A 14,369-nucleotide genomic window follows, 5' to 3' on the forward strand; every position below is an offset into this window, starting at 1 on the left:
TCCTTTTTAAGGCTCAGTAATATTCCATTGCATGTGTGTATCACATTATGTTTAACCATTCATCTGATGGACATTTGGGTTGTTTCCACCTTTTGGCTATTGTGAATGATCTGGCTATGAACGCCAGTGTACGAATATCTGTTCAAGTCCCGGCTTTGAATTCTTTTGGGTAAATACCCAGGAGTGTACATGCTGGATAATATGGTAGTTCTATGTTTAATTTTTTTTGAAGAGCTTCCATACTGTTTCCCACAGTGGCTGCACTATTTTACATTCTTACCAGCAATGCACAAGGGTTCTAATTTCTCTACATCTTACCCAACACTTGTTTTCTGTTTTTTGAAGGGTATGAAATGGTATCTCACTGTGGTTTTGATTTGAGCAATATTTTGGCAACATTGCGGTTGCTTCTTTGATGATGTGTGTAGCACAGCAGACAGAAGGCTTTGGAAGGTGTGTCCAGGTGTCTTTTCAGGTCTTAGCATCCCAGCTTTTCCCTGTGAGGCAGGCATCATCCGTGGGAGCTGACGGGCCTGGGTGTGGTCCTTCAGTGGCTGCCCTGGGAGCAGGGGCCAATTCTTTGCACCTCTTTCCCAGTGTGGTCATTTGCCTTTGGGGGATCTTTACTCCACCCTTGCACTTAAGGGAGACCTGGCCCTGCCACCCCATAGCCCACAAGACAACATGTGACAGGGAGCTGCTGTCACACCTAGACAGAGACAGGCAGTTCAGCCAAACACATTTGCAAGTGACAGCAGCCCACGGTTTTAGGGAACTCCAAACTGCTCGTTTCCTCATACAAAATCTACTCGAAATTTGTTTGAATCTTCTGAAAAGAAATGCCCATTTGAGAACTTGCCCATTTGAGCAGCTTTTTAATTTACGAGCCCTTTGGATGTGTGTCACCTCAGTCAAAGTTGGCGGAGGGAGGTGAGCAGGGCGAGTGGCCAACCGTTTGAGTGACCACACAGCTGCACCTGGCCAGTTGGTAGCACGGGTCAGAGGGTGGCCAGGGCCAGGCAAGCAGCTTTGCCCTCATTCCTGAACCTGCCCATATGGTCTTGAGAAGGGAAGTGGGGTCTTTTTCTAAAGACTAGCACAGCCCACAGCGTGTAAACGCTCACCCGCTGGGGTGTCCGTGTGGCTGCCGCACTGAGGGCACGGAGTGTGCTGTGAGCCTGGCCCTCCGGCTACCGCCCACCCTCTGCAGTGCATGGCCCCTTCCCCAGAATCCTCTGAGGTCTCTCAAAGTCAAGGTCACTGACGTCAGGAGTCAGATCCAGGACTAGAACCCAGGTCCCAGGCTCCCAGTCCAGCCGCTCCAACATCTATGGGCCTTGCCAGCCCACAGCCACCTGGGCCTCCCCCTGGGGATGGGCGTGAGTCTGCCAGCACCACAGCCCCGTCTCTGAGTGTTGGACATGGGGCAGTGTTGGTGGGAGGGTTCCTGAGTGTGGTGAGGAGTGGCTCTTTCTCAGCAGGAACATTTCACAGCTTTGTGCTTCCAGACTAAAGAGACGATCCTGAGAATCAGGCCCTTGCAGCATCACTGAGGCACACCAGCCTTCCTACAAAGGGGTAGGCACAGCCATCAGCCATGCTGACTAACCAGCGGGCCCAACTTTTCATGCCTGCTCCCCTTTCTGGAACCATAGCCTTCTAGCACTTTAATGACCCATGGGGACTCTCCCTATCCGGCCACCTTATGGTCTCTGCCTAAAGGGAAACTGAGGCTCAGAGAGGTTCAGAAACTTGCTCAAGATCACACAGCTACCTGGGGCTAAAACCAATTTTTCTTTCTTTAAAAAAAAAAACCTCTATTGAGATATGATTGACATGTAAAAAGCTGTACATAGTAATGTATAAAACTTAATGAATTTGAGGATGAATATACCCATGAAACCGTCACCACCATCAAAGCCACAGACATATCCATCACGTCCCAAAGTTTCCTCCTGCCCCGTTATTACTGTTGTGTGTGTGTGTGTTAAGAACACTTAAGTTCTACCCTCCTAGTAAATTTTGAGTATACAGTGCAGTATTGTTATCTAGAGGCGCTATGCTGTCTAGTAGATCTCCAGAACTTATCTGACATAACTGAAACCTTATACCCTTGACCATCACCTCCCCATTTACCCCTCCCCCAAGCCCCCGGCGATCACCATTCTACTCTCTGCTTCTTTGTGTTTGACTGTTTTAGATTCCACATATAAGTGAGATCATACAGTATTTGTCTTTCTGTGTCTGGCTTATTTCACCAAAGCCAATTTCTTGACTCTTTATACCATGTGTTTGTTTCGTCTCTTTGTTTCGGATTTCAGCAAAACTCCCAGCAGCCAGCCCCTTTCCAGGATACCTCTACCTGGGAGGAAGTTCCCAGCCGCTTACAGAGGTCAGAGGGCTCACGTGTTTGAATGTAACTAGGGATGGGTAGAGGAATCTCCCCAGGCCTGGCTCCTCCATCCCTGAAAAATGTGTGTTGTGTCTTTTCAAAACTGCCATTTCAGATTTGATTTCATTCAGGACTTTGAGTCAGGCACATATGGGTTCAAATACCAGCTCTGCCCCAGATCAGCCACTTATGTGGGCCAATAACCCCTGTGAACAGGACAAAATGTACGTCACAGCCTTGGCAGTGTCTGCCTGTGCAGTAAATAGAAGCTTAAAAATTCTGGCGCTGGAACTTGGATCTCTACAGTAAAGTGTGTAAGTCAGAGAAAGGCCCAATACACAAGCAAGGAGAGGCGTCAGGGAAGGTGGGGTGGGCAGAGAAACTCAGCCCTAGTGTGATGGGCCTGACTTTTGCAGGCCTAGGGCAATGGCTGTGGAACAAAGAAATAAGAAGTGGGAGAGACATTGTTACAATTTGGCTATATATTTTTATGAAAAAAATATTTTTAATTTAAAAGCTTTCACTGTTGCTTTATTTCAAAAGTATCTTGTGTTCATTATAGAAAAATTAGAAAGTACACTGAGGCAAGCACACACACACACAAAGATCATCACAATCCCATCACCCTGAGAGAACCATGGTCTTCCAGAGTTTTTCTCTGCATATTCCATTAGGCCGCATACATTTTATAAATTACGGATCATATTCTTCTCCAAACTACTAGTTTTTGTTTGTTTGTTTGTTTGTTTTGCGGTACGCAGGCCTCTCACTGTTGTGGCCTCTCCCGTTGCGGAGCACAGGCTCCGGACGCGCAGGCTCAGCAGCCATGGCTCACAGGCCCAGCCGCCCCGCAGCATGTGGGATCTTCCCAGACCGGGGCACGAACCCACGTCCCCTGCATCGGCAGGCGGACTCTCTACCACTGTGCCACCAGGGAAGCCCTACGAGTTATTTTTTGACTCTACAAGATGTTACAGCTGTCTTTGCATGTCAGTAAGGCTACCTCCCCACTCTGATTCTAAGAGGCGCCTCCTATTTACCCATGTGGTTAGACCACTCTCTATCCAAACCCTGAATTGAAAGGTGGGACAGCGGGTGTGGAGTGGGAGGGTGAAGGTACAGAGGGACACTTCCAAATGTCTGGGGCTGGCCGTTGGCCTGGGTGCACACAGCTCCCCTGCACACGGCTGGTGTCAGGTCTGGATGACCTCGACCAGACAGGCGTCTTGGCCCCCTTTGCCAAGGGGCCCCCTGATCGATGGGGGAGCCCCCTAGGCCAGTGGTTTTTAAACATGTCCTACATAGGCACTAGTATAGAGGACAGGAGATGCTGGGGCCAGGATGGACAAGCATGTGTTTCTGCGGGAGGTGAGGGGACGATAGGAGGGCAGATCCCTCCCCAGCCCCACCGTCCAGGGTGGCCCTGAGCTCAACAGCACTGGGCAGAGTCCAGTGTGATGGACAGATCCCGTCCACGGCCCTCACTTTTCCTCTCTGTGGGACTCTGAGGCCCACCCAGCTCAGAGCTCTGCCACCTCTGGGAGGGCCACAAATGAGAGTGAAACAGAACTCCAAGGAGAGGGATCCATGATGTTAGCAGTTTCCATTGGCTTCTACAAGGCTGGAAGAGAAGGTATCTCACCGAAAGGAGCCCTCAGGAGCCATCAAGGCCTCGGAGAGCGGACAGTGCTCTTTGTTTAGTATGAGCCAAATTGGAAACAGTGGCATGGGAGGGGCAGTCCAGCCTGGCCAGGTCGCCAAAGCCATAGGCACTAGTGCCCACAGGCCACACTGCGGCCTCTGGGGCCCTCACAGAAGGTGCAGCCTAGCTCCTGTGGGTGCAGCCCCGCCCCCATCTGTAATAGGGGGTTTTAAACCAGAGGGTCTCAAAGTCCCTTCAGCTTCCCAGGTTCTTGATCCTTGGGAGCTGCCAGGTTGGGTAAGCACGTTCAATGCCTTTGACAACAGGGCTCTTTAGCGTGACCCAATGCCGGGTTCATCTAGGAGTGAGGGCTCTGGGGGTCATGACCCCCGGCGAGCATCCCAGGCTGGGGGTTACACCATCTTCTGTGGGACAGAATGACCTCTGTCCTGCTAAAGTGAACCACACCTTGGGGGCCCGAGCCTGAGGCTGCGCACAGGGACGCTGAAGGCCGACAAGCCTGGGTGTTGACCTTGGCTCCCTCTTTCCCAGGGAGGAAGGTACTGATCCCTCCATGCCCAGCCCCCCACCTGTACCCAGAGAGGAGAAGGAATGGACCCCCGGGAGACGAGGATGGCTCTCACACCCGACAAGGGCTGCGCCGCCTCAGGGCAGGGAGCCCACCCTCTCCCCTCCTCTCACGTTTGTTTCTGGAGCCGCTCCCAGAAGGCCTGGGAGAAAGTCCGGGTCTGGAGGCCAGCTGATGCGGCCAGGACTCCAGGGCGGGGGTGACCGGCGCCCGCTGTCTCGTTGCAGGGAACAGCAGCCGTCTCCAGACTGAGCTCTGTCAGAAACACTGGCAGGGCCTGCCCCCCAGCAGGTGCCACAGCAGCACCCAGGACTCCCGGAAGGAGACCAGCAGCATGTGGGGTCTGATGGTGGTGGCCCAGCTGCTGGCAGGCATCGGCACGGTGCCCATCCAGCCGTTCGGGATCTCCTATGTGGACGACTTCTCGGAGCCCAACAACTCGCCCCTGTACATCTGTGAGTTGGGCTTGAAGAGGGCTGCGGGATGGGGGCGGGTCCTGACGTGGCCCAGCCAATGCGTGCAGAGGTCTGGGGATCTGACACACCTGGTTTGAGTCCCAGCCCAGGCCCCAGCTCCTCACCAGCAGGATGGGGCCCACAGTCTCTGTGCACTGGGGACGTGGGAGTACCTGAGGTGATGTATGTGAGCCCTTGGTCCCAGGGCAGGCACCGGGCAGCTCCTCGACCAGCAGTAGCTACTGCATCTGTCACGTCTGGGCACAGGCTGGGAACACGTGTTCTCTGAGCCATCCACTTAGGGAGAAGTTTGGCCTCAAAGAAGCATATGCAAAGCAGATAGCACATGACCATCTGACTGACCAAATCCTTCCCTTAGAACAAGCCACACTGAGCATCCTCAGGGCCCACGGCCCAGACCAGACAGACCACACGCACAGGCTCTGTGGCCCACAAGCTCCCCCAGGGCTGCCACTGCCACACCGTACCTGCAAGGAGATTTGCCCAGCAACACGCACCTGGGCCAGCATCTGCAAATGCCGAGGAGGCCGCTTCTTTCCCGGCAAGCGGATCTCTCTGGCATCTGGCTGGAGGAGAAACAACTTTGGTTCCGCACATCTCAGGATCTTGAGTGCCTGTAGGAAATGCCACAGGTGTGGACCCGTCAGGGCCAGGGGAGAGATGGGGTGATGTCTCAGGAAGCCCTCAGCAAGGGAAAGAGCCCGAGGCTGCCACCCTCTCAGCCTCCTTTCCTCCTCCCCTTTCCAGCCATCTTATTTGCCATCTCTGTATTCGGACCGGCTTTCGGGTACCTGCTGGGCTCGGTCATGCTGCAGATCTTTGTGGACTACGGCAGAGTGGACACAGGTGAGTGTGTGCCAGGACCACGACCCCCAGCCAGTCAGGACAAGGATGAAGCTTGAACTTTAAATGCTCACGGCCCCCTCGCCACCCACTCCCTCCCTCCCTCCTGTAGTCAGCGGACAGGTGGGCCTCCTCTCTCCAGCGGGTGGGGGTGGGCAAGGGGGATGCGCTGCTGAAGAAAACACACTTTCTGCCCTAAGAAAGCACACTTTCTGCAGCGGGAAACCTTGAGACCTAGGGCAGGGCCTCAGGTGTTGCCACCACAGCTGCCTGTCTTGGTGGTGGTATTAAAAAGAGCTCTATGATTCTTTGATTCTAAGATGGTTTTGATTGCTTAAAAAAATATTGGTAAGAGCTCTTTTGGGGAAAAGAAGAAGCACTACATAGAGTACACACATGGATTATGACTCCCATCCAGAGGGGTGTAACATCGTGTTTAACCATGTGGGCACAGGTAGTAGAGAGCCTGTGTCTAATCCTGGTTCCACCTCCTCTACTGGCTGAGTGATCTTGGGCACGTATCTTCATCCTTTCTGTGCCTCAGTTTCCTCATCTGTAAAAAGTGGCTAATGATAGGGAAATAGAGATGTTACAGTGTTTAGAACCTGCCTGATATATATTGAGGTTGACAGGAGTGAGCTCTTTAAAAAGTGACCTGGATGAAGCCACTGTGTATCTTAGGATGAGAAAGTACAGTCCATAGACAGGAGCACACGTACTGAGTTAACCGTTCAGGGAGCCGACCCCAGAATGGACCCTGCAAGGGCATATGGTTATTGTGAGGTTGCCTTACACACCCCAGCCTCCCACAAGGCAGGGAAGGCTGGCAGTGTAACAGAGGGACAGACAAAGTGCTTGATGAGGTGATGAGGGAGGGCCTCCCAGGGAGGTGAGGTCTGCATCCCATGTGGGTGGAATTACACAGGTGGTGATGGGAGAGGCCTTCCCAGTGGAGGAAACCATCCGGGCAGAGCCAAGGGGGGCAATGCGTGGGGCGTGTGTGGGTGATATGTAAGTTCCCACAGGCCAGATGTGGCTGGAAGGCAGGTCCAAGCCAGACCTTCAGGAATAACACCCCCCCCACCCCCCAGTGCCCAGCACCCAGATCAGAACCTGCCTGTCTCACAAAGAATGTGGGCAGGCCTTAACCCAGTCATGCTGCCAGAGCCCATAGACTCCTGTCCCTGGGACTGTCTGACCACAAGGTCATCTGCTCAGGGTCATCCACCTGTACTTCAAATGAAAGGGCAAAGCTAGCAGAGCTGTCTGCTCAGGGTCAAGCCATCTTTGCCCTTCACTGGCACTTCCTGAGTTGGGTCCCAAAGAGACTAGCAACTGAGCTCCCAGGCCACCAGGGACAGTGCCCAGGACAGTGCTGGGCTGAGGGCTGTTCTGCTATCTTCTCCCTCCTTCCATGCCCATGTAGTTTCTTTACAGAGAGAAACACAGTGGCAGACCCTTAGACGTGGATGGGAGACTACAAAGAAGAAAGCATCGCCTACAGCGGCCTGGTAGCCTACTCTGCTGGTGGTTGTTTTTTTGAGCATCTAAGGATTATGAGGCCTCCTTTCTTAGGGATCACTAAAGTTGGGAGGCAGTAGCATCCAGTGATTAAGAGTGCAGGTTTGGAAACCACGAATACATGCATGGGTTTGAAAATTGACCAGTGAAATGGCGCTTGCAGGCCAAAGTTAACCTCACTGATCCTCCCAGTGGCCTCCGTTCTCTGAGAAGATCAGAGTGGCCTGGAGAGAGAACACCGACTGGATGAAGATGCTAGCTCACAGCTTACCTCTTCTGCATCATGGGAAGAAAGTTCCCCCGATCAGTAAGGTGAGATCATGCATTCATCCAACAAACACTTGTGTCCTTTGTTTTCTCTTCAGCTGCAGTTAACTTGAGCCCCGGAGACCCCCGATGGATAGGAGCCTGGTGGCTGGGCCTGCTCATTTCCTCAGCCTGCCTGGTTGTTACCTCTTTCCCCTTTTTTTTCTTTCCTCGAGCAATGCCCAGAGGAATGGAGGTAAGCTTCTACACACAATTCTACCTGTAAGAGTTTCATAATAGTAGGTAGAGGTAGAAAATAAACAGAGCTGAGAAGTTGCAGCAGGTTAAGTAAATTCTGGGTGAAATCTAAACAAGTTTCATGATACAGGACTTCTGAGAGGCTTTGAGAGGTGAGAGTGCTTGTGAATTTCCAAAAGATGGTATCTCATCAGTGCTCCCTTACTGTGTTAGCATCTCACAGATTAGGAGGGCTCCAGGGAATGTAGTTTGGGGAAACACTGAGTTCATCTAAAGTGGGATAAAGAATTAAGAGCCAATAAAAGCTGCATATGTGACCTGGAGCAGTTGACTTTTGCATGTGATAGGGCCGGTCATGTCTAATCCTAAAGGACTGAGTAAGAAGGGGATTCCTAGTGCTGCAGAGCGTGAGGGTGGGCTGTGAGTAGAGCAGACTTTGAGCCGACTGCCCTGCCCTGCATCTTCCAGTCATATCTGTTGGGGAAAGGAATCAGGGAAGGATGAGAATGGAAAACAGCAGGGAGAAGTCTGGGTGGGGGCCTTGCCCTTAGACTGAAGGGTCTAAAACTTGTTCTGATCCCATGAAATTCTGAGTGAATGGTGCCCACTCAGGTGACAGCATGGCAACTGGGTCAAGGTTGAGGTTGAAGAGTTGGGAAGGAATGAAGGCTGGAGATCTGATGAGGCCAGTGCAGAGATGGGGGATGCAGCTGAGGACCGAGGCCATGGCTGCCGGACAGATGAGGCAAGGGCAGGGGTAGATGTCCTCGGAGGGGGTGCCGAGAAGGACTCAGCAGTGAGCTGAGAGGGGCAAAAATTTGTGCCGAGGTTCAGAGCCAGAGGCAGAGCTGGACGTCTGGCAATGAGGTGTGTGAGATCTAGGCCCAGCTTGGAGGAGGGGTGAGGGGAAAGGGGCCTCCACTTGTCTTGAGGAAGAATTTCAGAGGTTGGCAGCACATCGGGGTGGTTTTGCGGGGAGGCAAATCTGAATCCAGCTCTGCTACTTGTCAACTAGCTGAGGGATCCTAGGCAAGTTTCCTTGCTCCTAAGTCTCCTCTGCTTTAAAATACTGGAGATAGAGTCCCTATCTTGGGAGGAGGTTGTGAGGAATGGGAGGTTGCACGCAGAGCGCTGGGTGTGGTGCCCACCGTGGAGAAAGCACTAAACGAATGGGAGCTCCTAGGCCTGCTGATGAGTCCCCTGGGGGATCCTAATGGTGTCAGAGCTCAGGGGCCTTGCGTCTATGTGGTGGTTCAGAGCTGGGGGCCTCAGGCTGCAGCTAACAAGTTCAGAAGCGGAAGGCGAGTTCACTGAGGAGGTCTGCACAGAAAGTGCAGGCTGAGAGCCAGGTCAGAGCCTTGAACAGTGCCCAGGTTTGGGCCCAGAAGAAAGAAGGGACTCCATAGAGGAGACTGAAAGAGAGAGCTGGAAAACAGAGGTCATTCTAGACCAGAGCGTCCCAGAAGCCCGCAGCCCCTGGAATCTGAGGACAGGGAAGAAGTGTAGCCATGACAGACAGACGAGGGGTGAGATCCACTCAGATGCCTTTTGGCATCAGCCAGCAGTTAGATACGAAATAATATGCCCAGGTATGAAATAACATCTTGGGAGGCCCTGGCATGGCTGCGTTCTGGTCGGTGGCCAAGCACCGGGCTCACCGACACAGGTGGTGATGGCTTTGGACGCCCTCCCACACACACCCGGGGTGGCTGACCACTGCCCAGCCCTGAGCCACTAAGACCAGAGGGATCAAGGGCCCAGGGAAGGTGGCTGCAGGGAACCTGGGTCATTAACCCTCACCCCCTTCACTGCCTTCAGAGGACTCCCACCATAGCAGATGAGGCAAGGAAGATGGAAGAGGCCAAGTCAAGAAGCTCCCTGGTGGATTTCATTAAACGTAACTGAGTGACCCGGCAGCCCTGGGAGGGCTGGCTTGGGGTGGGGGCGGTCCGGGGTAGCCCAGCCCATGTGGTATTAGGTGTGGTGAGGGGCACTAAAAGCAGGCGGTCTAAAATTGGACAACCCCTCACGAGGGGCTCTGCCAGGGGCCCTGGTGACTGCTGCTGTGCAGATAGCAGGAGACCCAAACTCAGATAGAGGTAGCCCCACCCACACCACCTGGCCCACGTTCTCCTCTCCCCTCCCTTCCCATGGATGCAGCCATCATGTACAATCACCCTCCGCCTGACTTCTTCCAGGCCTGTCCTCCTTTCATTCAGCCCATGAGCATGTTGAGTGGAGTCCGAGTGGCTGTGTGCCCCCAACAGGCCACTGAACAGCTCAGGGCCTGGATTCTGCCCTGAGGAAGAGAGAGGAGCTGCCTGGAGGGGGGCCGGGGGGAGGAAGGGCAGTGGCCAGTGTCGCGGACCCTGTGACCGCTGCCCGGAGGCCCGGCCCTGACGGCAGCCTGTTGGCAGGGTTCCCCCGCATCTTCCTGAGCCTCCTGATGAGCCCGCTCTTCATGCTGGTGGTCCTGGCCCAGTGCACCTTCTCCTCCGTCATTGCCGGCCTCTCCACCTTCCTCAACAAGTTCCTGGAGAAGCAGTACGGCGCCTCCGCGGCCTATGCCAACTTCCTCATCGGTGAGTCCCCCGGGTGCCACCGCAGCTGGGCCCTCCCGCCACCTATCCAGGGCCGGGAACCCCCAGACCGGACACAGGCAGGAGCCAGAGGGTTCTTGCCCGAGAGAAAGAATTTTAAGGACATTCTTCCAGGTTGGCAGTCTAGACCGTTCCTGGCAGATTTCTTAGGCCCTTATCATTCCAGACAGGAGTGGGCGGAGGCTGGGGGATGACTTCCACCCTGTCAGAGGGGCTGAAAGCCTGACTGCCTCCCAAAGGCCCTGACATCATCAGGGGCGACAAAGGAAAGAGAGAGGATTGAACTGGGGGTTGGGCAAGATGCCTCTGGGTTTTTTCCTTCTTCTCCAATGACTTGAAGACATTCACCTGGATAAGGAGTATGGGGCCCAGTGATTCTCCATCCCCACTGCACTTTAGGCTCCCATGGAGAGCTTTAAGACATACGGACGCCCAGGCCCCACCCTCGATCAATGAAAGCAGAATGTCCAGCATCCAGCATCGGTGTTTTTTGCAGCTGAGGGTGAGAAGCACTGATGTGGTCCCACCAAGTACCCAAGGGAGTTATGGGGCCCAATTCACAGGTGAGCTTGACCATGTGGAAGTGGCAAGGTGGTCAGGGCGTGACCCCTGACCTCCTGTGTGGCTCTTGGCTGTGACTTCACACCTCTAGCCTTTGGCCTCTGACTAGCACATCAGGCAGGGGGCGCCACCAGTGCCTTGCTAACCCCATGTGATCACAGTTCAAGGACGGGCCAGGTAATGAAAGGTGCTTAATAAGTGCACATTCAACCCACATCCCTCTGGCTGCAAGGGCCCCACTTCTTTCTTTATTCTTGGCACAGGCAGGGCAGTCTGCCATGTCAAGATAACTCTGCAGTAAATGCTCAATTAATGTCGTTTATTACTATTGCAATTAATCATATTGAATGTCGCTTCAGGAAGCCATGCCCCCTTCTCTGTGGTCCAGCTCAGTGTGCGGCCCACACACACTGCGAGGCCTGTGCACCCAGACCAGCTTCTCTCCGTCTGTAGGTGCTGTGAACCTCCCTGCTGCGGCCTTGGGGATGCTGTTTGGAGGAATCCTCATGAAGCGTTTTGTTTTCTCTCTGCAAACCATTCCCCGCGTGGCTGCCACCATCATCACCATCTCCATGATCCTCTGTGCCCCTCTGTTCTTCATGGGCTGCTCCACACCAGTCGTGGCAGAGGTCAACCCCCGCAGGTAGTGGGAATGAGGCCGAGGCCAGAGCCTGTCTGTGGCTGCCACACGTCTTCCTTTCTGCTTCTTCAACTATCCTCTCTCCTTTTCCCTTGTTGATCTAATCTCTTACGTGGCAACTGAGAAAATCAGATCTTGAGTAGTGTGCTCAATTATGAGAGGAAATCAGAGGGTCCTAGTGGGGCACCAGCAATCAGGTTAGGGTTCGGTTTTTTAAGAAGCACCAAAAACTAATTAGTTTGGTTTCAGGATGAATCTGTAGTGCTGTGAGCCTCAGAAACCAGGAACTGTCTACCTTTAGCATCCACTCTGTACCGGCTAAAATTACAGAGTCTTATTGAGCTGCCAGAGAGATGCCAGATGAGAGACGGAGACCTGCAAAGGTCTGAGAAAGAGCAAGGAAGGTGATGGCAGACTTGAAAAATTAGGGCAGGTGAGGAAGAGGGCAGGTAAAGCATACCTGTCGGTTTGCATAAAGCAACATGGTTTTAAGTTCTAAGTCTGGCTTCATGTTCAGGAAGGGCTTTGAGGCCCATGAGGGAGTGTGCTGAGCAAGGAGCCGTTACTTTTTTCCTGGGAGCCACCTTTCAACAGCTCTTCTTTAAGATTTTGCCCGGTGAGGTTGCAATACTTGGAGATGCCATACTTTTCAGCCTTGGTGTTTTCTCTTTCTCTTTGAAAGAAACTCTCCTGTCTCTGGTGGGTATGAGGGAAGGGAGTATCACTCAGGATGGGACCCCCCCACCCACCGGTTTGTCCTGGTCTTCTGGCTGTGGATTGAGAGAGACCAAGAAGGCTTTCACTGGGAGTTTAGCACGGGGCTTTGTCATCAGACCAGGTCCTAGTTCTGGCACTGTTCTTTACTGGTTGGGGAAAGTTACTTAACTTATCTAATCTTCAGGTTCCTCATCCACAAAAGGAGCACCACTAATACTGCGATGGCTGGCACGCATGAAAAGCCCTCGGGCACAGTGCCTGGAGCATGAGGGATGCCCATTAACTAGGATTAGTGTAATTATTTTAGCAAAGCTCTGAACCTTGGTTTATCAGCCCCAATCCCGACCCTCCCCTAAGAAGATCAGGAATATCAGATACGGTAAGATTGGTGAGATCAGCCAGTGAAATCGCTTGGTTGAAGCTCAGGGGAATGGAGTGACCTGGGTGATGGCTACATAGACCCAGAGACGGGAGCCATCTAGACCCTGGATTGCCTCAAGGGGCCTCAGCCCGAGCTCAGATGAAAGAGAAGGGAAGGGAAATTATTGCCTGTGACTCTCCCATAGCATCTGCCACCTCTCTCATCAGAGTCCTGACTGGTTGGCTGTCTCGACCCCTTCCAAAGTGGGGGATTTGCCAACCAAGCATTTCCAACGACTAGTAGTTTGGGATCCTACTAGCAGAAGAAGTAGAGGTGCCATCAGCACTGGCCGAATTCACTGTTGGCTCCAATAGACATAATTCAGATCCCTGGGTGGCGCTGGCCCAAGACAAACAGAGACGCACAGGCACACTGACCAGGCGGGGCACTCACGCTGGGCTGGAGTGGAGAGGTTTTCCTTTGGTCTTGCTTTGTTTGATTCCCATTTCCTGTTTTGCTGGCAGCACATCAAGTTCTATACATCCACAGCCTCCCGCCTGCCGCAGGGACTGCTCGTGCCCAGATTCCATCTTCCACCCGGTCTGTGGAGACGATGGGGTTGAGTACCTCTCCCCTTGCCATGCTGGCTGCAGTGAAATCAACGTCAGCTCTATAGTCTCCAAGCAACCGGTAAGGGCCGGAGGGGCCCCGGGCCACTGCCGAGTGTGTGCCCCTGCAGCTTGCTCCTCCACTCGGGATGGGCAGGGCTCCACCCCACTCATTCCCAGCATCCTGACCTCTGGGCCACACCCACCCTCTCTCCACCTCCCCTTCCCTAGGGTCATGACCAGATGTCTACAGCCTAAAGTCAATTAAAGATTGGCCGATGTCCAACAAATTCACATTCCTGAGGCCTAACAATGCTCAGAGCAGAAACAAGCCAGAGCATTCCTTCAGCTGAGGACTGCCAGTCTCACCCTGAAGGATCCTGATGGGCCTGTCTGCGTCCTGGCAGTGTTGCAAGGCCACATGGACTGGCCCAGATAAATCGAGGGCAGAGGGCCTCTGTGATGTGGACCTGGAAGCTTAGAGCCAGAAGTGGTGATAGAGGTCATTTGGTTCAATCCCTCTCGACACTCACCTATGGCCACACAACTGGCTTGAAGTCTGCAGCTATTTAGGAGCAGATCTGAGACTAGAACTCAGGGTGCTGCCTCAGCCTGGGGCATGTCTGTGCAAGGCCAGGTATCTCCCGGCCACAGCCTCCCACTCAGTTAGCCCACACTCACCAGGCTAACTTGGTGAGGTCCTGGCCAGCCCTCAGAGCACTACGGCTCCCAGCCTCCCAGGACCAGACAGCAGCAAACCAAGTCCAGTCGTTTGTGCGGTTATTCAGCAAATACTTAGTAAACACCAGACACAGCCGCGGGTGCTAAGTATTCAGGGGGGAACCCATCAGCCCAGGTCCCTGCCCTCATGAGTTTGTATTCTACCAAATAAACGCACAAGGGAGTTTCAGAAAG

The 14,369-nt window shown here is 53.5% G+C and overlaps 1 protein-coding gene across 2 annotated transcripts in view; it reads left to right on the forward strand.

The window, feature by feature from the left end:
- SLCO2A1 (solute carrier organic anion transporter family member 2A1) overlaps positions 1-14,369 on the forward strand; it is a 78,159-nt gene that overhangs the window by 53,316 nt on the left and 10,474 nt on the right. For both annotated transcript variants that reach the window (XM_019934193.3, XM_019934194.3), the window contains exons 4-10: positions 4,851-5,078; positions 5,847-5,945; positions 7,829-7,965; positions 9,786-9,864; positions 10,385-10,549; positions 11,582-11,771; positions 13,371-13,536. In XM_019934193.3, coding sequence (XP_019789752.1) covers positions 4,851-5,078; positions 5,847-5,945; positions 7,829-7,965; positions 9,786-9,864; positions 10,385-10,549; positions 11,582-11,771; positions 13,371-13,536 — 1,064 coding nt within the window. The remainder of the gene's footprint in view (positions 1-4,850; positions 5,079-5,846; positions 5,946-7,828; positions 7,966-9,785; positions 9,865-10,384; positions 10,550-11,581; positions 11,772-13,370; positions 13,537-14,369) is intronic.

This window comes from Tursiops truncatus, chromosome 4 (assembly GCF_011762595.2).
Source record: "Tursiops truncatus isolate mTurTru1 chromosome 4, mTurTru1.mat.Y, whole genome shotgun sequence".
NCBI lineage: Eukaryota > Metazoa > Chordata > Mammalia > Artiodactyla > Delphinidae > Tursiops > Tursiops truncatus.